Source organism: Venturia canescens, chromosome 10 (assembly GCF_019457755.1).
Source record: "Venturia canescens isolate UGA chromosome 10, ASM1945775v1, whole genome shotgun sequence".
In the NCBI taxonomy this organism is placed as follows: Eukaryota; Metazoa; Arthropoda; class Insecta; order Hymenoptera; family Ichneumonidae; genus Venturia; species Venturia canescens.
This window is the reverse complement of record NC_057430.1, coordinates 12,029,624-12,051,536: the sequence shown is the minus strand read 5'-3', so window position 1 is coordinate 12,051,536 and position 21,913 is coordinate 12,029,624. Positions and strand designations below refer to the sequence as shown.

The window sequence follows — 21,913 nt, the reverse complement described above, 5'->3', positions numbered from 1 at the left end:
TATTCATTCAACAGTAGAAAGAGGAAAGAAATATCGTTGACAAGGCTGATTGCTGGCACATGGCTGGTGACGGGTATTTTATAAAATTGTAAAAACAATAGGGAATCATTGTACGTAGTTCTTCGCTAATATTTTGAGTTCCCTTCGAGCTATTTTCCCTGTGGATGTATGAGGCATTTTGTCCAAAATCTTGACGCCACCCCGGAGTCTCATGTAATCCGGCAGTGTATTAGTGACAATTGTTTGAATTTCTTCCTCGAAAATTTACAGAAAAATAAAGCAATATTGAATTATTCACGTGAATGAATATATTATTCGGATGCAGTGTATAATTGGCGAATAACGTAAAAATACTTAGCAAGTCTGCAAATTCATTTGAAAAGTGAACGAGAAAAAAGAGCAAACTCACTTGAAATCCAGATTTTGTCTCGACGAATGCGATCGGATGTTCTCCATCCGCCTCGTGCATAATCGAAACAACAGCCGCTTCTTCAATGGCCGCGTGTTGGAGCAAAACATGTTCGATCATAGTGGGAGATACGTGATTACCTCTGAATTTGATGAGCTCTTTCAAACGATCGACAAAAAAAAGGTTGCCTTCCTCGTCGTAATAAAGGAGATCGCCAGAGTGAAGCCAGTCTGCAAGATCGAATTTCTCTCAAGATGACTATTTTTGTGGCAGAAAAAGGCGGACGCTGATTTATTGTAGCGGCGATCTTTAGCGGGTTTCGATTTGTCGTGGATTAAGATCATTGGACGAGCTAGATTCGTAGCTACCTTCGGTATCGATTGTTTCTCTCGTTGCTTCGGGATTTCTATAGTAACCTTTCATCACGTACGTATTCTTGAAACAAGCTTCCCCCGTCTCGTTTGGATTCAAAATTCTTCCGGTTTCAGGATCGATGACTTTCAGTTGCGTGTTCCCGGTCAATCTTCCAATGGAACCAATCTTAGAATTTCTCTTTTGTGCCACTATTATTCCGCCCGCTTCAGTGGAACCTGAGATAGAACAAAAATTCACTGGATCAGCATCACTCTTTCTGTATCTCGATCAATTTAGCTAGCAAAATAGGAAGTAAAATTTGGAAGGACGAAATATCCAATGAAATGACAAGTGTATCGTTCTATATGAAACGAATTTCAAACCAGATAAATAAAAAAAAATATTTCATGCGAAAACTGTGCCTACGAAACTTTTTTGCAGTGAATCAATTTTTTAATAGCAGACTAAATTTTTTACTTTTGTTTGTAACACAGAATTAAAAAAACCGAAAGTGGCTGATATTCAAAACTCTAATTAAAATGCATAATTATTTGAACGTTTTTTAACGTATTGAAGTTACTTTAATTTTTATCCATACGGAACTATAATCCAACGATTGCTTATTTTTTTTCATTTGTTACTTATTAAAATTCTCATTTTTTTTTCATTTCTTCACATCGTTCGATTATCAATGAACTTTGAAAATCAAGCATCGCATGGAATAGTTTTCTTTTTACATTTCGGTAAAAAACAAAATATGAAAATTTTCTAAAACCACAGACATAGTCAAATTAAAATATTTGATTTCGTGTGAGCTTTGCTGTTATGCATTCTTCAATTTTTGTAAAACAAACGCAGCCAAACTCTTACAACAAACAACAAGTAAAACACTAGAATTAATATTTATGATGGAAGAAAATGTTTATCAATAAATATAAAACCATCCTGGAGAAAATCAAAAGTTGAACAGATCAAAATTCGTTACCGTAGACTTGACAGATAAAAGCTCGAGGGAACATTTAGGCCAGGAACATTTGTTTTTTCTTCGTGATGACTGAACCACCGATCAACATAAATTTCAAAGAGGATGCGTCGTATTTCGACACTGCTGAACATTTTACCAGTGCGTCGATTGCGGTAGGTCCAAGGAGTAGCCAATTAATCTGCGAATAGTTGCGATAAAAAAAATGTTAAGGACTGACTCCAAGAGTATGATGAAAAATGACAAAGATCAAAAGTTGCGCATACGCACTTCGTGTTTTTCGATGAGTTCGAGGCACTTTTCTCCCGTGAATTCCGGGTGAATAATTCTTCGATTGGGAACAATAATTCCTTGGAGCACGCTCCAAGCGCCCGCGACCCAGGAGAGCGGTGAAAAGATAAGTGTCACCGCACTCCCGAGGTCGCCCAATAGTGAATATCGATAAACATTTTGAAAAAGACATTCATTTGTAAAAACAGCGCCTTTGGGAAATCCGGTGCTTCCCGAGGTGTATAGATAATAGCTGCTTCTTCTGGGCTAGATAATTTAGTGCAACGAAAGTTTGCCACTTCATTTGTATCTTGAGAATCAAGAATCGACTTCAGCGAGACATCATTCGAGGTCCCTCCGAAGATAACAACTGGGATTTTAGTGCCCGTTTCCTCCATCACTTTGAGAACGATCTCAGCAGTTACGTCCGTCAGGAATAGTACTTTAGGGTCCGTCACAGTTCGATGAAGTACTTTGCTAAATCTACGGTTATTGAAAATCTGTTTACGTCAATTGACTTGATTCTGGAAGGAATGAACCGATTTATATCGCGCACTGTGGCAAACGAAGATCGAATTTTGTCGACTTTTCGACTCTCACCTTTCGTCAATCCGACGTCCCACCACGGATTATACACGGCACCAATAAACAAAGAAGCAAAACACGGTATGTACATATCCATTTGATTGTGAGTGCAAATTCCAACTACATCGCCAGGCTTGATATTTTGTTGTTTCATCCACAACGCGCACTTTACGCTCTTTTCCATCATCTCCGCGAAGGTCTCTTCTCCGCCGGTAATTCCATCCACCTGTGAACTTTCTCATTATTCCAGTTTTCCTCTATCGACGTGAAAAATCACAATTTTTCTATTGATGTTTACGAGCTGAATCAGCCATTTTTTTCAGTCGCTCTAACTAGATGTGAGCCCTCAAAACAACGTGCCTGTCCAACAAATGTTGGTCTCGTTTTCATGCGCTCCAAAATCACTTCCCCAAAGCTGTTGTAACGAAACATCTTCCGCTTCCATAATCCCATTTCTGACGACAATATCGTTGGAAACCTGATCAATGCAAATGACAAAATGAATTTCTCCTCAAGGAAGTGTTGAAACATCGAGCGTGTTGAAGCGTCGGTGCTTTTTTTTTTGCATATTTATCTCGAGTATTCAGGAATCGTAGATGGACAATCTGAGTGCTTTTTACCTTCCGAGTGAATGTTGAGTCCGAAAACATTTTTTTCGATAAAATATAAAGTTACGATGAATGCCGAATTTGGGAACGAGACGATAAATTTTTCCATAAAACGTATTAAATTCTATCACAATTCAGAGCTCGTACAGTCCAAGTGCTAAATTAAGTGAGAGCAGATTCAAAAACGCGAAAGGATTGCGCGTTACGTTGCCGTTGTAATGCAAAAATCGTTGAAATTATACCTCACTCCATAGTGACTCCATTACTTTTATCATTCTGCATCTCCAGTCATTATATAATCATTGAATATTTAAATAAATAATTAAGCAATATTTCGTTGGAGGCTAACGCTTCGACTGCGAAATAGCACAGCCGTTGACTTTTTTCGTTCTTGTCGCGGCCTCTTTTATATTAAAGACGATTCTTCATGGTCTTTGACTTTCCGCATATCAGTCAACGTATCGGGGACTTTTTGAAGTGCGAATAATTTTTACTTTTTCTGTCAGTCTTGCAGCGTCATTATTTTGAAGATATCGGTGTCGGGCGATATGGGCAGGAAAATCGACGGATTGTAACATATCGAGGAATCGAATTATTTCGATCACCATTTTTATTTATCTTTCACAACAATTCGAAAATCTCATTCGTCACGATAATCATCAATTATCCAGTTAAATGATGCAGTTTTATAGAGCTAATGCTGGACGAATGTAGGTCAAGGTATCCCCCAATCGTCGATCTCGTGCCAGATCTCGATCAGGTATGCTAAGGAAACGCGGATCATTGGATGCGAGCCTTCGTCAATTTTTTGAGTTCCTTTCGAGAGATTTTTTCTGTAGTTGTATGAGGCATTTTGTTCAAAAATTTAACGCCACCTCGAAGCTTCATGTGATCCGGAAGCGCGTCGGACACCATTTTCTCAATTTCCTTCGCGGTAATCTGAACGAAAAGAAAAGAAAATTCGTTCGTTCATTATTTATTGGTTCTAAATGAGAACGAGCGATGGAAAAATTATCGGGCAATTATGGAATTGAGCTTCTGAGCCGAAACCCCGATTCCATTGTAGACTCACTGGTGGAACCCATCCGATTTTATTATTCAAGTTAATGAATTAAAAATTTGCGTGAATCTTCTCAAACAGCGCTTAATTATGTGTGAAAAATTTGGAGAGGTCTCACCGTGTGATAATCGAGAGATATTCATTGTTGAAAATGATAGGTTAAAAAAGATGGGCTCTTATGGAAACATTAAAAAAATTGCGAACTTCAACAGTAAATATCTCAATTTCGAGACGGTGAATCATCGGCATATTCCGCCAGAAGTTTAATACAGTCTTATGTAAGCTTTTTGTTTAAAAAATTTATTGTGCAAAGTTGGAAAATCACTTTTCCATAAGATATGCTTGAGCCTCCTTAAATGTCATGCCTAGGCTTCTAAATGTCGACGAAACTTTACGAAAATTGACAAGTAACGCAGCGATAAGAGAAGTAAGAATACGTATCACTTGAAAGTCGTTGATTTCATACAACTACGTTTGAATTTGTTTTGGAATTATAAAATATTATTCGTTACATCAAAATATGTTTGATTCTCTCTGAATTTTTCCTGAAATAACTCTATTTTATTTCATTTTCCTTATTGATTGACGAGAATCCTATTTACCAGGTAAAAGTAAAGCGCCGTCCTTTGTTGAATGATCAAACAATTGAGATTAATTCTGTTATATGTTTGCGATATTAAAATGAAATTGTTTTAGAATTTTTTTAAGCGAAATTTCATGATTTCGAGTGAAAAGATCGAATTCTGCATTCAAATTTTGAAGGAAGAATAATTTTTCGCTTTCTTAAGGTAGTGTTCAGCTGTGCCCGTCTATCCCGCTTTGCTCCACTCTTCCCTATACAAATCTATTCGCTACAAGAAGTTTGGTAACGGTTAAATCACAAAAGGACAAGTTTGACGATGTTGTTTAGTCATCGAAACGAAAAATTCATCGGTGTTGAAACAATATTGACAAATGCATGCAAATTTGATAATGAATTTGAAGAAAATTCAGGATACGATGATGCAGCGATCTAACCTCGTAGGTTCGTAGTGAATAATTGTTATATGCATGGTAATTCTACAGAATAATGAAGAATTCGAAAGATCATAATTGTTTTTTCTTTTCAGTATTCGATCACAAAAAAGACTAGAACATTTTGTCTTATACTAGAACGAAAAAACGTGGAGCGCGAGAAATTCGTGGACAGAGCTATAAAAAAATGAGAAAATAATCAAAGCAAACTCACTTGAAATCCAGATTTTATCTCGACGAATGCGATCGGATGTTCTCCATCCGCTTCGTGCATAATCGAAACAACAGCCGCTTCTTTAATGGCCGGGTGTTGGTTCAAAACATGTTCGATCATAGTGGGAGATACGTGATTACCTCTGAATTTGATGAGCTCTTTCAAACGATCGACAAAAAAAAGGTTGCCTTCCTCGTCGTAATAAAGGAGATCGCCAGAGTGAAGCCAGCCTGCAAGATCGAGTTTCTCTTAAAATGACTATTTTTGTGACAGAAAAAGGCGGACGCTGATTTATTGTAGCGGCGATCTTTAGCGGGTTTCGATTTGTCGTGGATTAAGATTATTGGACGAGCTAGATTCGTAGCTACCTTCGGTATCGATCGTTTCTCTCGTTGTTTCGGGATTTCTATAGTAACCTTTCATCATGTACGTATTCTTGAAACAAGCTTCCCCCGTCTCGTTTGGATTCAAAATTCTTCCGGTTTCAGGATCGATTACTTTCAGTTGCGTGTTCCCGATCAATCTTCCAATGGAACCAATCTTAGCATTTCTCTTTTGTGCCACTATTATTCCGCCCGCTTCAGTGGAACCTGAGATAGAACAAAAATTCACTGGATCAGCATCACTCTTTCTGTATCTCGATCAATTTAGCTAGCAAAATAGAAAATAGAATTCGGAAGGACGAAATATTCAATTAAATGACAAGCGTATCGTTCTATGAAACGAATTTCAAACCAGACAAATAAAAAAACAAAAACATTTCATGCGAAAACTGTGCCTACGAACCTCTTTTGCTGCGAATTAATTTTTTTATAGCAAACAAAATTTTTTCATTAATCAACCATTCAAATTTTAATTTTCTTCGAGTCATGGCAAATGAACATTTTTTTCATTTATCCACATCGTTCGATTTATCGATGAACTTCGAAATTTGAGCATTGCTCAAAAATCGTCGAATTTTTCTTTGTACATTTCGGTAAAAAACGAAACAACAGCCAAACTCTTAGTATACGTAAAATATGAGAATTAATCTTTATGATGGAACAGGTAGGAAGAAAATGTTTATCAATGAATATAAAACCGCTCTGGAGAAAATCAAAAGTTGAATAGATCAAAATTCGTTACCGTAGGCTTGGCAGATGAAAGCTCGGGGGAACATTTTGGCCAGAGACATTTGTTTTTCCTTCGCGATGACTGAACCACCGATCAACATAAATTTCACAGAAGATGTGTCGTATTTCAATACTGCGCAATTTTTTTCTAGTGCAATAGCTGCAGTAGGACCAAGAAATAGCCAACTGACCTGCAAAATGTTGAACCGCCATTACAAAAGTATCTTCGCGAAAATCGGTGAAATCTCGTATATAAGGTAAAGTTTCGTGTACTTTGTACTTTTCGATGAGTTCGAAGCACTTCTCTGGCGTGTATTCCGGGTGAATAATTTTTCGATTGGGAACAACAATTCCGTGAAGCATGCTCCAAGCACCGGAGACCCAGGAGAGTGGCGAAAAGAGAAGTGTCACTGCACTCTCGAGGTCATTCAATTTTGAAAATAGATGGATATTCGTGAACAGAGAATTATTTGAAATGACAACACCTTTCGGTAATTCAGTGCTTCCCGAAGTGTAGAGGATAATAGCTGCTTCTTCTGGGCTAGATAATTTAGTGCAACGAAAGTTTGCCACTTCATTTGTATCTTGAGAATCAAGAATCGACTTCAGCGAGACATCATTCGAGGTCCCTCCGAAGATAACAACTGGGATTTTAGTGCCCGTTTCCTCCATCACTTTGAGAACGATCTCAGCAGTTACGTCCGTCAGGAATAGTACTTTAGGGTCCGTCAGTTCGATGAAGTACTTTGCTAAATCTACGGTTATTGAAAATCTGTTTACGTCAATTGACTTGATTCTGGAAGGAATGAACCGATTTATATCGCGCACTGTGGCAAACGAAGATCGATTTTTGTCGACTTTTCGACTCTCACCTTTCGTCAATCCGACGTCCCACCACGGATTATACACGGCACCAATAAACAAAGAAGCAAAACACGGTATGTACATATCCATTTGATTGTGAGTGCAAATTCCAACTACATCGCCAGGCTTGATATTTTGTTGTCTCATCCACAACGCGCACTTTACGCTCTTTTCCATCATCTCCGCGAAGGTCTCTTCTCTGCCGGTAACTCCATCCACCTGTGAACTTTCTCATTATTCCAGTTTTCCTCTATCGACGTAAAAAATCACAATTTTTCTATTGATGTTTACGAGCTGAACTATAGGAGCGACTTGCCTGTCCGACAAACGTTGGTTTCGTTCTCATGCGACTCAAAATCATTTCACCAAAGGCTTCATGACCGAATTCCTGCATCTTTTCTTTTGCTTCCATGATCCCATTCCTGATGACAATTTCCTCTGAAATCTAATAAATAATAAGTGCAAAAAAAATTTTCGAAAGAATTTCGAAAGATAACGTTCGTGCAAAAACAAAGTCCTTTTTACCGTGCAATTAAATGTTGAGTCTGAAGGCATATTTTTCATAACAACTTACAAAACTTTCAAACAATGGAATTTTAATCACACAAATTCAATTTTATCACAATCCAGAGTCGGTGCACTCCGAATGTCGAGTGATGTTGGTGCACCTTGAGAAAAGCCTGAACACTGTCGTGTCGCGTTTTCGCGTTGTATCACAAGAATAACGTAAAACGTATCATGCTGTGAATTTATTGCTCAAGCTTTATCGTTGTAAATAGCTGACAATTGAAAAACTAATGATGCAAACATTATCTTATCTGAGGCTATACTTTTCTATAGCAGGGGAGCCTTCCTCCTCGACGTGTCGTGTAGCATCTCTGTCTGGTCTCTGACAGTCACTTCACTCACTTCAAAAGAACTTCGATCGTTACAGCTCTCGAATGGACGTTTAGATTAGATTAGAAGTCACTTTGATTAAAAATAAAACGAGGCAATTGCTAATGATCGAATAAATAAGTTGAACGAGCATTAAAATGTGATGAATAATCTGAAAAATTTTGCTTCGTCATAAAACAGTCGCTAATCGCTCTTCCAGGCAGTTTTAATGAGGCAAAGCAACTCAAGTAAAGTAAACGTTTTCTCAAAACTCTGTAAGAGTACAAGAAGTCCAGTAAATATAATTCGTTGTAAATAATAGAACGATGGGTCAATAAAAAACGCATTTTTCCAATTCACCTTCCATACTGTTCGCCATTTTGATTGTCTGCTGACTTACGGAAGACGAAATGAATTCGCCACGAAAGATTCTTCGCTCCTGGTAGACCAGAATGCAGGTTTTTTGGAAAACTTCCTGTCTTGTTTCGGGAAATTTCCAGGGTTTCCCAACCTCAAAATTTTCATCTTCGCTGGTATCTGCAGTCCCCTTCGCTTGCAATGCGATTCCGGGACATAAAAACTGAAAAACTGCTTAAGGAGGGTGGCTACGTTCGTCAAATTGATAAGAAATTGGATCAAATTTGGTGATAATGTTCTTCAACATCAAGTGCGAAGACACAATTTTTTTCGAAATTTTCTTCTGCTTAGTTATCGAGTAATTACGCATTAAAGCAGATTTCTTATGCCCGGAATGTATACCTATATATATATAAAAACGCTATGCTTATACACGTGAACTTTAATGATCAATTACTCGATAACTGTACAGAAGAAAAATCTTAAAAAATATGTATTGTCAAATTTAACTCTAAAGAATATGTTCACCAAATTTTATTAAATTCTTATCATTTTGAAATTTTTCATGTATTTTACATGGTTTAGCATGGCAACATTGTATCGTCCCTAGCCACCCCCTCCTTAACAAGAAGCTCTCAAACATCCCAAAACCTTAGAAAATGAACTTTTCAGATCTTTAGCGATAAGCACCTGGTAAACCAGGCACTGGGTTCCAAAACTTTTACAAAAGATCGTTTTCTCTGCAATGTGGTTGTAGTTTCTTGAGGGATGAGGATCAAGCCCGTTCACCAGATTCTACGCTTTTCAACACCCGATTCAAGATTCATGCACGTGAATTTCTTGCGTGAGGATTGGAAGAACCTTAATCGAAGGAATAGCATATCTCTATAATCTACTGATTACAATGAAAAGACGGTCGATTCTTTTATTTTCTTTTACACTCTCAACACTTGAGTCCTGAATTCTTTTAAAAGTGATGGAGGCCACGGGATATGAGTACGGTCACATCCCGAGTCAGAAACAAGATTACGAATAAATTGCAAGTCAAAGATGAATAAAAAAGAATTGTACAAAAATAACGAGCGAGGAAGAAAAACAAATAGCGAGTTACTGGATATAACTATTCGCCAATATTTTGAGTTCTCTTCGAGCTATTTTTCCCGATGACGTATGAGGCATTTTGTCCAAGAACTTGACCCCACCTCGGAGTTTCATGTAATCCGGAAGAACGTCAGCGACCATTTTCTGAATTTCATCCTCAGTAATCTAAAAAAGATGGAATCGTCATCAATAATTTGCATATCGTTATTATAAGAACGACGAAGGCAAGTAATCGAGATTGAAATAAAGAAACGCACTTGAAATCCGGCTTTTTTCTCGACGAATGCAATCGGATGTTCTCCATCAGCGCCGTGAAGAATCGAAACGACGGCGGCTTCTTTGATTGCTGGATGTTGGCCCAACACATTCTCAATCATAGTCGGCGAAACGTGGAGGCCTCTGAACTTAATCAGCTCTTTCAAACGATCGACGAAAAAAATGTCACCATCTTCGTCGTAATAAACGAGATCACCGGTGTGAAGCCAGCCTAAAAAACCGGGGTGAAACGAACACTTTTTAAAGGGGAGATCGGAGGGTGCACATCCCTCGTTTGAACATTCAATGATTCGAAGCTCCGGATGACAACTTAAATCGATTCATTGTTACCTTCGGAATCGATAGTTTCTTTCGTCGCCTCAGGATTTTTGTAGTAACCTAGCATCATGAATTTGGTCTTGAAACAAGCCTCGCCCGTCTCGTTTGGATTCAAGATTCTTCCGGTTTCGGGATCAATGACTTTCAGCTGTTTGTTTTCCATTACTCTCCCGATGGAACCCATTTTGAATCCTTTTTTTTGTGCTACTCCTGCGCCTCCTAATTCTGTGGATCCTGCAATGAAAAAAAAATCTTCTCACGTTAGAAGTATTCTGACAGCGACGAATTTGAATAAAAAGTTGAAGAAGGAAATCACTTCGTAAGAAGGGAAAAATCTTATTAAAAAATTGAGTTTTGCAATGCTAGTTGAATTGTCTGAGCAGCTATAGCATTGAATAAATTGGACACAAAAATCAACGATTTTTTATTTGCCTTTTTTTGTATATACATTAGGGTGGCGCAAAAAAATCGACTATTTTTTTTTTCAGCGTCTCCTATGAAAATATGTTAATTTATCATGTTTCAAGAGCCCCCTCCAAAAATCAAGTCAACAAAAAAATTTTTAAAGGTCGCTCAAGATTTTTAAAAATTCCAAAAATAGTCGAAATTTGAATTTTTTTATTTAAAAAATTTTTTTGCTCGATACAGCGAAATTTTGTACCGAAAAAACCAATGAGTTTCTGAAATTTTCAACTCAAAATATTCATTTTAAAAGGTCGCTCAAAATTTATTTTAATTTTTATATACTTAAATTTTATTGTTTCAAGGGACCATTGAATATTCATATTGATTATCTATTTAAATTTTGAGTTCCAATTAGTAAGATACTCGATGAAAATGCACTACGAAACGGAGGAAAAATCGTATATAACAATGTAGGTAATAGGCCAGAAACACGGAAATTTTTTTACCGGCGTAGCAAACCGTGTTTGAGCCTGCGCTATTTTTGCTTTCATTCAATTATAAAGTACTTGTTCGCAAACAACAATTCGAAGTATTTTTGTTGGTAAAATCTACTTCATAATTATTAAAACAAATTGTTCAAAACATCACTCAGTATTTTACCAAATTCACTCATTATGAGAGTCAATAAATGTTTTGATTAAACAGGCATGGTCTATTCATAATTACATTTTCTCTGCTAACTAGTTCTCGTAATTGTTTGAATTGTTTAAATAAAAATATCGACCTATTGTAAAATCATACCTTGTTACGTCAGATTTTTCCTCCATCTCAGTGTGTATTTCTAACCATTATCTTACTTATTGAAAGTGAAAATTAAAATGAATAATTAATATAAATATTTAAAGGTCTCTCGAAGCATCGAAAGCAAAGCATATTAAAGATGAAATTAATTATAAGCGACCTTTTAAAATGAATATTTTGAGTTAAAAATTTCAGAAACTCATTGGTTTTTTCTGGACAATATTTCGGTGTATCGAGCAAAAAAATTTTTTAAATAAAAAAATTCAAATTTCGACTATTTTTGGAATTTTTAAAAATCTTGAGCGATCTTTAAAATTTTTTTTGTTGACTTGATTTTTGGAGGGGGCTCTTGAAACATGATAAATTAACATATTTTCAAAGCAGCCGCTGAAAAAAAAAATAGTCGATTTTTTTGCGCCACCCTAATATACATTTTAATGATTTTAAATTCAAGACTGTGACCGAACGATTTCGACATAAGGAAATTGGAAATGTTTCGTTACCGTAGCCTTGGAAGATGACAGCGTTAGGAAACGACTCCATCAGAGACATTTGAGTTTCTTTTCTGATGACTGAACCTCCGATGAAAAAAACCTTCAAAGACGATACATTGTACTTTGATATTGTGGAACATTTGTCGAGTGCAACGGCTGCACTTGGTCCGAGAAGAAGCCAATTGATCTGCAAATGGAAGGAATATTCGAATGGATTTTTGAATTTTTATCTCATCTCATTCAGGGGTTACAATTTTTCAAAAAATCATTATTTTGCGAGGTTCCGAAAAGTTTCGAGGTATGCATCTTTCAAAATGAATGACTTATTAAAAAATGTCATTCTATCCATTTCTGTTATTAACCTTTCCATATTTATAGATTTAAAAAACATAAAAACACGTTGAACACATCAACGTTCTTACGATTGAAACGACGCCTCGCATAAACAAAAACATTGTAAAGATTCTCCTTCGTCGTCATTCGTAGTGCTCGAATCGCTGCTGCGACTCTGGACGAAAATTATCGAGGTTTAAAATAGTTCCGCCCTTCTATGAATAATCAAGTTAGCAACTACTTTATGTTGATTAATTTTAAGTCTAAATTATTAATAAAATTAATAAACACTTAATTGAGAATATTTTTATCATAAAAATGTAATAAAGTCCTTTCAAAATATCATAAAAGATCAAATTTATGTTTCAACTTGACTAGTTAATGATTGAGTCGGTACCGGTGACACTTTAAATACACATAACCTAGGGAACATTTTTATTGTGCGAAAAAAAGTTTATATCGGTGTAACGGCATCGAGGAAAGGGAATGGTCAATTCGTGAAAAAAAGCGAAGTTATTAGACGAATGAAAGCACGTGAGTCAGTCTCAAAAATAAATTTGATGAAGTTCCCGCGATTACCGAATTTGCCCAAAGTTCAATCAGCCGTTACCAGCAGTCTAACGTAAAAAACTCAAAAGTTAGAATGCCTGTTCGCTATTTTAGGCCTTCGAACTTTTGAGCCCCACCCTTTCGACACGTCAAAAACTAAAGTTTTTTCACGTTTTCTTTCTTAAAAGCCGCGCAAGGTAATATTTCAATTTTTTTCAGAATTAATATTATTGTGAGTTCTCCCATAGAGTACTGTGGTTGAGAATTCAAAATTGTAAATGAAATAATCGAAAATTTTGCCCCGTAAGAGGCCCGGAACTGTGCTTATCGTTGTCGGGAGACCTTAAACTATTATCTACCGCAAAAAAGTGGACCTTCACCGTACCTTATGGAACGGCCGAACTACTTTAGAAGGTGGAAAAGTAAAAATGGATTTAACGTACTTTGTACTTTTCAATGAGTTCCAAGCATATTTGTGGCGTGTATTCTGGATGAATGATCCTCCGATCGGGAACGATGATTCCGCGAAGCATGGTGTAAGCACCAGTGACCCAGGAAAGTGGTGAAAATAAAAGTGTCGTAGATAATATGTCGATCTTGTTCAATTCGGCATATTGATACATGTTAGTGAAGAGGGATTCGTTTGAGTAAACAACGCCTTTGGGTAATCCAGTGCTTCCCGACGTGTAAAGAACCATAGCCGGCTCTTTTAGACTAGATAATTTCGTGCAACGAAAATCAGAGACTTTGTTGGGATCTTGTGATTTGAGAACGGAGTTCAAGGCGAGATATTTCGAGTTTTCTCCGAAGATAACGATCGAGATTTTTGCCCCAATTTCCTCGATTACTTCAAGGACTAGCTCGACCGTCTCGTTCGTAAGAAAGAGCATTTTCGGCTTCATCAACTCGACAAAATGCTTCGTCACTTCTACGATAACAGAAAAGCGACTCATATCAATTCGGTCAACGAGGGGACTCTGCCGTTTACCTCGCATCCGCGACACTTCGACTCTCACCTTTCGTCAATCCGACGTCCCACCACGGATTATACACGGCACCAATAAACAAAGAAGCAAAACACGGTATGTACATATCCATTTGATTGTGAGTGCAAATTCCAACTATATCACCGGCCTTGATATTTTGTTGTCTCATCCACAACGCGCACTTTACGCTCTTTTTCATCATTTCCTCGAAGGTCTCTTCTCTACCTGTCACTCCATCCACCTGTCAATTTTTCCACAAATTCATTTCGTGATACACTGATATTTTCCACCGATATTTTAAAGAGGAAAATACAAAATGAACGTGCCTGTCCGACGAATGTTGGCCTCGCTTTCAACCGCTCCAAAATCATTTCTCCAAAACTGTGGTGATCAATGTTGTACGATTTTTCCACACCTTTTATAATGCCATTTTCAATGACGATATCGTCCGAGACCTGGGTAATGTGAATGATAAAATTAACGCTGTTGGACGATGGGCGAAAGCTAAGACTCGAAAATCTGGCACTTTTGTACCGCTCATATATAATTTCGTCGAAACGATTTTTTTCAGTATCCTTTGAACTCTACTTTGATCACAGAAAAATGAATTTTCACCTTGCAACAGTACGTCGAGTTCGATGACATGTTTTTTTCGAGTTTTTCAATATTTATCTACCGGGATAATTGGTCCGTCGACGATTTGAATTTTATTGTATCCGGCAACTTACACCGAGAACAGTGAACGGCGCGATCGTATGACTGCTCACTTATATAGAAGTGCTTATCGTAGGCATGAATTTCGATGGAGGGAAACAAAGTGACGGGAACATGGAGACCGGCAGTACGGATTTCGTGCTGGGTACTCGCAGGCTCTTAACGTACAGCTGCGTAAACGTTGATGATGATGATAAAATAGTGTGAGAATCGACTTTTCAATTTTCTTTCAAAGTTTCTTTCAATTTTTCGTCCGTTTTATTGCGATGAAAATTTCTCGCGAACGATCCCAAGATTGATGAAATTTCTATAAACGTAGCGGAGCAGAAAATTGAAAATTTTACACTATTTTATTGTAAGATTAGTCAGAATAATAATCATATTAATCATAACAATAATCGGTTAATCTTATATTTACATTAAGGTAAATTATTACATTGGAGGTGAATAAAAACAATGAGGGAGAATCAAGAGGCGTAAGAGAGCGCCAATTTTCGTAGTTGAGTTCTGCCAACTTTGCCGGATGAGGTGTGTGGCAATTCGTCAAGGAACATAATACCGCCTCGGAGTTTCATGTAATCTGGAAGTGCGTCAGCTACCATTTTCTGTAATTCATCTTTTGTGGCCTGGAATATAAGAAAAAAAGGTAAAGGATGAGTTTTTCATGCCAATTTGATAATTGGCATGACTTTTATTGTCATCGACGTTTCAATTGTACGAGAAAACGAAATTTCGTTGTCATCCCAAGAGGACTTTGTACCAATTAAAGTAATTAGTACGATTATGTGACTCAGCAGCAATTTAAGTATCGGTGCGTTTTGTCATGATTCGTGCGAGTCATGTAACGTTCAACTTGCCAATGATGTTGGATATAAGAGAAAAAAAAGGAGGAATGGGTGTTTACATTTGTCGACTTTAAATAGATTCTCGGGTGACTTATAATAGAGATTGTCTTATCTCTCTCAAATAGTAATCCTCAGAATCATCAGACCAAATAATCGTTTATTTTGAGAGTCTTTGAAAATATTTGACTGATAAACGTTAGACATAAATCAAAACTGCTCTCCTTTTATTATACATTTTGGTAATTCTTTTGAATGAAAGTTCCAGTTTAAAATAGCTCCAATTTTTCAAACACCTAAATTTTATTTGAAAAAAAAAATACACAGACGTGTCCGGACCATGCGGAAAAAATCGTTATCTTTCCATATAACGAATGAACGCATCTTACGAAGTTTATGAAAAAGTACAGAATCACAATGGAGTATGTAACGAAGGCCAGGGAAAAAATTCGAGACGATTGTTTTACTAGCAATAAAGATAAAATTACGTTAAAGATTAAACGAATATCGAGCCAATTTAGACACCCATAAATAAAAAAAAATTTCAATAAATAAGGAATTAAAGATTGTCAAATACGTAAATTCAATATTTTAACTGCAGAAATTTCAATAAAAATGAAAATGAAAAAATGGCAGCAAATTTTTCAAATTTTACGTTTGAATGATTTAGAATCACCTTCGTTCAAGCATAAGTGAACTCTTTCGTGATCATAGGATGTTCGATTCGTTCGAAAGATTTTCATTAATTGCTGCCATACAACAACGTCATTTTGCTTTTAATTAGTTAGTCCCATCGGTGCCCAGAATAAATGAACGAATTTCACTTACTTTGGAATCAGCCGTCTTCACAACGAAAGCGATCGCATGCTCTTCGTCCGAATCGTGCGGTATGCCAAGAACCGCACTCTCTTTGACTCCCGGATGCGTTTGGAGCACTTGTTCGATCATAGCCGGCGAAACATGGTTCCCTCTGTATTTGATCATCTCCTTTATTCTGTCGGTCACAAAAATGTGTCCTTCTTCGTCGTAGTGTACGAGATCGCCGGAGTGGAGCCAGCCTGAAATTAACAAGTTTTTGAAGATCGAACGAAGCTTCGTTTCACGATGATTATGCGGAACGATTATCGCTTTGGTCGTTTCGTTCCGTACCTTCGGAGTCGACGGTTTTTTTGGTGCCCTCGGGATTCCGATAGTAGCACGTCAGCATGAAAGGTGATTTGAAACACGCTTCGCCGGTCTCGTTCGGCCCTAATATTCTTCCGCTCTCGGGATCAATTACCTTCATACTCAAATTTTTAACGAGCCTACCGCAAGAGCTTGGCTTGAAGTCTGGAGACTGTTGGAGACTCGCTCCTCCCAGCTCGGTGGCACCTTCGAAGGTGAAGATTTTCTTTCGTAATTAAGGCACAAAACGGAAGGAAAGTTTGTTATTTTTCGTTGATCGGAGATCCTCACCGTAAGCCTGGAGAATATTGGTGTGCGGAAAAGATCTTGCCATTGCTTTTTGGATTTCATCCTTGCAAACAGCACCCCCGATGTAAATAAATTTCAACGAAGACGAATCGTACTTTACTATCGCTGGAGACTTTTGCAGTCTGAATGCCATGCTCGTTCCCATCAGCATCCAATTCACCTGGTCAATTGGATTTATTTTTATTCGTATTTTTACTTATGCAACAGTTTTTCTCTGCAAAGCAAATTCCGAGAGATAATGGGATCGTAAAATCGTGAAATTGCTCGGTACAAAGTCTCTCCACAATTGGCACGGTTGCGTGTCTCGAAATTCGTTAGTGCACTTAATTTAATTCCATCATCTCGTTTACTGGAGTAGAGAAAATCATGATAATCCATCGATTTAAATTTCCGACTGAAATAATTCGACGACGATTCATCGGGAATTACTTTTTACGTTCTATATATTCTGCATGACCGACAATAACAATCGCAACGACGACTCATGGTCGCCGAGAGAAAATTACTGTTCGTTTCACTAATTCTTATTAATCAAGAGAGCGCTCATTTTCTCAGTGTTATGACGGATAAGCCGGAAGTCGATTGAACAGCAATTATTAAGCACTTGCCACGAATACTCGTTTGGGTTTTTTATTCGCTGGAACGATCTTAATGAAAAATATTTTATCATGGAACTTGATACGAGGCAGCTGACTTTGTTGTCATTGTAAATTGAGCTGACAATTTCCCCAGGATAATTGATGGGACAAAAAAATGGAGTTAAAGATACAATAAAATAGTTGTTAAGTTTTACCCGATATTTTTCGATTAATTGAAAAGTTTTTTCCTCATCGAAATCCGGATAAATGATTCGCCGCTCCACCGCCGAAATACCTCGAAACATCAAAAGGACTCCGGAAATCCATGAAAGTGATGAGAAAATCATGGTCGTCGCGATGCTCTGACTGGCACCGAGTGCTCTCGCGATATTCAAGTTTCCGAAGAGCGATCTGTGCGAATGGAGTGCACCTTTGGGCAGCCCGGTGGTGCCGGATGTGTAAACGATCATGGCAGGATCATCGACGCTCGACAATTTTGTACATTGGAATTCAGCAACGAGTTTTCCGTCCTGGGACGCTAAAATCTCATTCAGTGATAGAAAACCCGGCAAATTTCCGAGCACGACGACCTTGCTTTCTACTCCTATTTCCTTCGCCACTTCCGACGTCTTTGCTGCTGAATCTTCGTTAACGAAGACGACCTTTGGGGTCGTTAGATTCAAGAAATGTTTCGTTATGTCTGCGACAAAAATTTGGTCGAATCAGTTCATTGAATAACCCTTTCGGATCCCCTCAGATTTTGTATTATAAAATCTACGTATTTTTAGTCGAGGTAGAATCGAAAAAATTTCCTCTCAAATCTCGAACACTCGGAGTGCCAAAAAGCGATTTCTCACCGTGCGCGAGCCCGACGTCCCACCACGGATTGAAAACGGCCCCGATAAATAAAGCAGCGAAGCAAGGGACGTACATGTCCATCTGATTGTGAGTGCAAACTCCCACAATGTCGCCAGGATTGACATTTTGTTTTTTCAGCCACATTGCACATTTGACACTCTTTTCGAGCATCGTCGCGAAAGTTTCTTCCTCATCAGTGAGAGCATTGACCTGTTCAACAAGGTGAGCAAATCCGTAAATACATGCTCCGGCCAAAAGTTATTGACCGGAGAAAAAAATAAAAACTGAGACAGCACTTGACCAACGAAGTCCGGTCGACTTTTCAGACGTTCCAGGATGAACTCTCCGTAACTCGTGTGCTTCCCCAAGTAGGCTGATTCGTGACCTTTCAGTATACCATTTTCGATATAAAAATCGTCAGTGCCCTGGCCCGAGAAAAATAATAAAAATTCATGAAAACTCGGGGAATGAAAATGATCAGAGACATTCCTGCTTGGCCCCGGGACCTTTTTCTCACCTTGAAACAGTACGTCGAATCGCCAGGCATGGTGGCCGATTTTTCAGAGATATTTAATCCCAATAAATCGCTGAATTCGTTAAGGAATAAAGAAGAAAAAAAAGTTCTTTTTATTCACTGAAATTCACTGAGAAATAATGAATAATCACGGAAGAAGCGGAATTTTTCGACAAGTTTTTATTTCTTTAAACTCCCGGACGTTCGGAATGACCGAACTTGCAGTTTCGCAACAGTGACACTTTTTGCAAACCTTTTATATTCGCACGGTTCTCATCCCCGGATCGACTCGGACCCCACTCCCTGCACTATTTCGCGAGGCCGTTTCCGTTTTCCCCATCGACCAGCAGAACTTTGCTCGTCGAGCGTGACCGAGAGGAAGTAAGAATTTTTTGCTCCCATTTTTTCATAACCGCCTTAATCGCTCGAGTTTAATGATGGTTTGGACTCGCGATTAACGACTACGTATGAGAATTAATTCTTAGCATCGGGGCTTGTTACAAAGTCTTATTTCCAGAATTACCGGTGATGGGATCGTTTTTTGTGAACGAGCTCGTGAAAAATGCTCGTTTCGCGTTTCAAATGTCACGAATTCTCGAAGAACTACGAGCTCATGATTCTGCAATTATTTCATAAATATTCCTTACATTTTCAGCCTTCACAGATACTCCATTATTTTTCATCGCGTTTCGCCTTCCCTCGCTCTCATTTCTTACGCCCTTTGTATTCTTTCCTCTCGTATCTTTTGCTCTTCGTTTATTCTCAATAGAAATTTTATCTCCGTTCGCTGCACCCGATACGTAGGCCAGTATTGCGAGTACGCAGCTTTTCGAATATGACTGTACAGTGTTATTTCAGAGGGAGCGTTTACTTCACTCTTAATCGATAAAATATATGAAAAAATAATGAAAGAAATGCCCGATTGAGTCGAGCCTTCAACCGAGGACAAGGACGGAAAATTCATTTTCGAGCGATGCACGCTTTGTGTGAATAATTTAATATTCGCCTGCTTCAAATTAACAACAGAATCGATCAAGTTTACCGTACTTAAAGCGAAAGTTGAAGAGGAGAGAGCAAAATATTAATATCGCACGTCACTCCGGTGGAAGTCTGTTGCACTGCCTGTCCCTGATTTTTTTATTTCCTTATAACGATAGTTCGGAACATGTCGAACAAGAACTTTGATATGTTTTGTTTTTTTCACTTCGCTAATGACTAGAAAAAGAAGACGATGATGGCTGCGCAAGTGCAGTGCGGACGTTTTTAAGGTAGTTGATGCACGAAACGATTTTCTTGAGGAAGTCTTGAAATTTACACAGAGTTTAAATAGGTGGTTGACCTTAAATATGAAGAAAAATACACAGGAATGTAGGGACGTTTATCTTTTCATATAACGAATGAAGGCTTTTTACGAAGTTTATAAAAAAGTACACAATAACAATGAAGTGTATAAGGAAGGTCTGGGAAAAAAATCGAGACGATTGTCTCACTAGTGATAAAGATAAATTACGTTAAAGATTGAACGAAATTGGTAAAATGAGCACTCGTATAACCTCACATTTGCTTATTTCATCATTTTGTTTCTTCTTGACTTTTAACACTTTTCTTGATTCACTTCCCTTTGTGTTTACTCTTACTGAATGTACTGCGGTTATTTTTTAATTGATTTTGAGAAAACATTCAGATTTTTTCCGTTCCGAATGTTTCGAGATTTTTTAGGCTCTCGGGCTTCTACACCGAGACATTTCTCACGTCCCTTATCATCAATCGTAATCGTTAAATAATGAATCGTGATTTAACCGCATTCCGACGCTTCCAAGTTGTTGCACCTTTATCTACTTTCATTGAATTAGCAAGCCATTGTTTACATGGAATGACAGTGATCTGCACGAAGTAGGAACAGTTCAAGCGAAGGCCACAAAAAATGTAAGAATCTTTGAAAGAATAAAATTTTCAAAAAAATTACTACTGTTCATCGTGACTGTGAAGTAATGCTGTGCGGGTGCTGAATCAGAATCTGGAAGGAGAGAAGGAGGGGGACGATTATCGCAAAATGTTCAATCTGACACCCACTTAGGTCGCAAGCTAAACCACCAAAACGAAGGACTCGAAGACACGAAGCAAAAGTCATATCCAACGTTTTTTAAGGAGGGTGGATCACGAAATCAAAATAATCAGAATTTGATCAAATTTCGTGATAACATTCTTTGGCATCAAGCATACAAATACAATTTTTTCCAAATTTTTTCACCACATTATTATCGAATAATTGAACGTTAAATCGAAGTTCTTATGCACGAGACGTATGACTGTATATAGTAAACTTTATGCTTATGCACGTGAACTTTAGTGTTCAATTACTCGGAGCTATGTGGTAAAAAAATCTAAAAAAATTTATATTACCTTATATATCTTTAAAGAATACATTTGCCAAATTTTATTATATTCTTATCATTTTGAAATTCTTCATATTTTTATCATGGTTTAGCATGGCAACATTGTATCGTCGCGATCCACCCTCCTCAAGGAGTTTCGGTACAGGCAATACAATGTTGCCATGCTAAACCATGCTAAAAACATAAAAAATTTCAAAAAGTTTAGAATTTTATAAAATTTGGTGAACATATTCTTTAGTGCCAAATTTGGCAATACAAATTTTTTAAGATTTTTCTTCTACACAGTTATCGAGTAATCGATCACTAAAGTTCACGTGTATAAGCATAGCGTTTTCATATATATAGGTATACATTCCGGGCATAAGAAATCTGCTTTAATGCGTAATTACTCGATAACTAAGTAGAAGAAAATTTTGAAAAAAATTGTGTTTTTGCACTTGATGTTGAACAACATTATCACCAAGTTTGATCAATTTCTTAATATTTAGACTTTTGTACCGAAACTCCTTAACTGTTTTTTCCTCGACAATCGCTCGAGCAATTTCCCATTTCGTCGTTCTTTAATGTTTT

General features: G+C 37.5%; 2 protein-coding genes across 2 annotated transcripts; both read right to left on the bottom strand.

The window, feature by feature from the left end:
• Positions 1–101: 101 nt before the first annotated feature.
• Positions 102–2,463, bottom strand: LOC122417661 (4-coumarate--CoA ligase 1-like). Its single transcript, XM_043431386.1, has 4 exons — positions 2,016–2,463; positions 1,749–1,926; positions 778–999; positions 102–639 (listed from the first exon to the last, which is right to left on the bottom strand). The coding sequence occupies exons 2-4, from the start codon at positions 1,780–1,782 to the stop codon at positions 230–232; spliced, it is 666 nt and encodes a 221-aa protein (XP_043287321.1). The 5' UTR covers positions 1,783–1,926; positions 2,016–2,463; the 3' UTR covers positions 102–229.
• Positions 2,464–3,800: 1,337 nt separating this feature from the next.
• LOC122416786 (uncharacterized) lies at positions 3,801–19,193 on the bottom strand. Its single transcript, XM_043429830.1, has 25 exons — positions 18,951–19,193; positions 18,730–18,858; positions 18,433–18,643; positions 17,791–18,275; positions 16,980–17,157; positions 16,674–16,895; positions 16,353–16,582; positions 15,159–15,308; positions 14,584–14,640; positions 14,295–14,423; positions 13,999–14,209; positions 13,426–13,910; positions 12,110–12,287; positions 10,413–10,634; positions 10,064–10,293; positions 9,817–9,971; positions 8,709–8,827; positions 7,998–8,017; positions 7,789–7,917; positions 7,481–7,691; positions 6,882–7,363; positions 6,622–6,799; positions 5,865–6,086; positions 5,497–5,726; positions 3,801–4,147 (listed from the first exon to the last, which is right to left on the bottom strand). The coding sequence occupies exons 1-25, from the start codon at positions 18,978–18,980 to the stop codon at positions 3,989–3,991; spliced, it is 5,052 nt and encodes a 1,683-aa protein (XP_043285765.1). The 5' UTR covers positions 18,981–19,193; the 3' UTR covers positions 3,801–3,988.
• Between the last annotated feature and the right edge of the window lie 2,720 nt (positions 19,194–21,913).

What these genes read in the sequence shown, in the direction of transcription:
- LOC122416786 (XM_043429830.1), bottom strand. Translation starts at nt 18,980, where the DNA reads ATGCCTGGCGATTCGACGTACTGTTTCAAG. An exon ending in GACCGGACTTCGTTGGTCAA is followed by an intron (nt 18,644 to 18,729) that starts GTGCTGTCTCAG and finishes CTTGTTGAACAG; the next exon opens with GTCAATGCTCTCACTGATGA. An exon ending in ACTCAACATTTAATTGCACG is followed by an intron (nt 7,918 to 7,997) that starts GTAAAAAGGACT and finishes ATTATTTATTAG; the next exon opens with ATTTCAGAGGAAATTGTCAT.
- LOC122417661 (XM_043431386.1), bottom strand. Translation starts at nt 1,782, where the DNA reads ATGTTCCCTCGAGCTTTTATCTGTCAAGTCTACG. An exon ending in TTTTATCTGTCAAGTCTACG is followed by an intron (nt 1,000 to 1,748) that starts GTAACGAATTTT and finishes GTTCTATCTCAG; the next exon opens with GTTCCACTGAAGCGGGCGGA. An exon ending in AGAAACAATCGATACCGAAG is followed by an intron (nt 640 to 777) that starts GTAGCTACGAAT and finishes TCGATCTTGCAG; the next exon opens with ACTGGCTTCACTCTGGCGAT.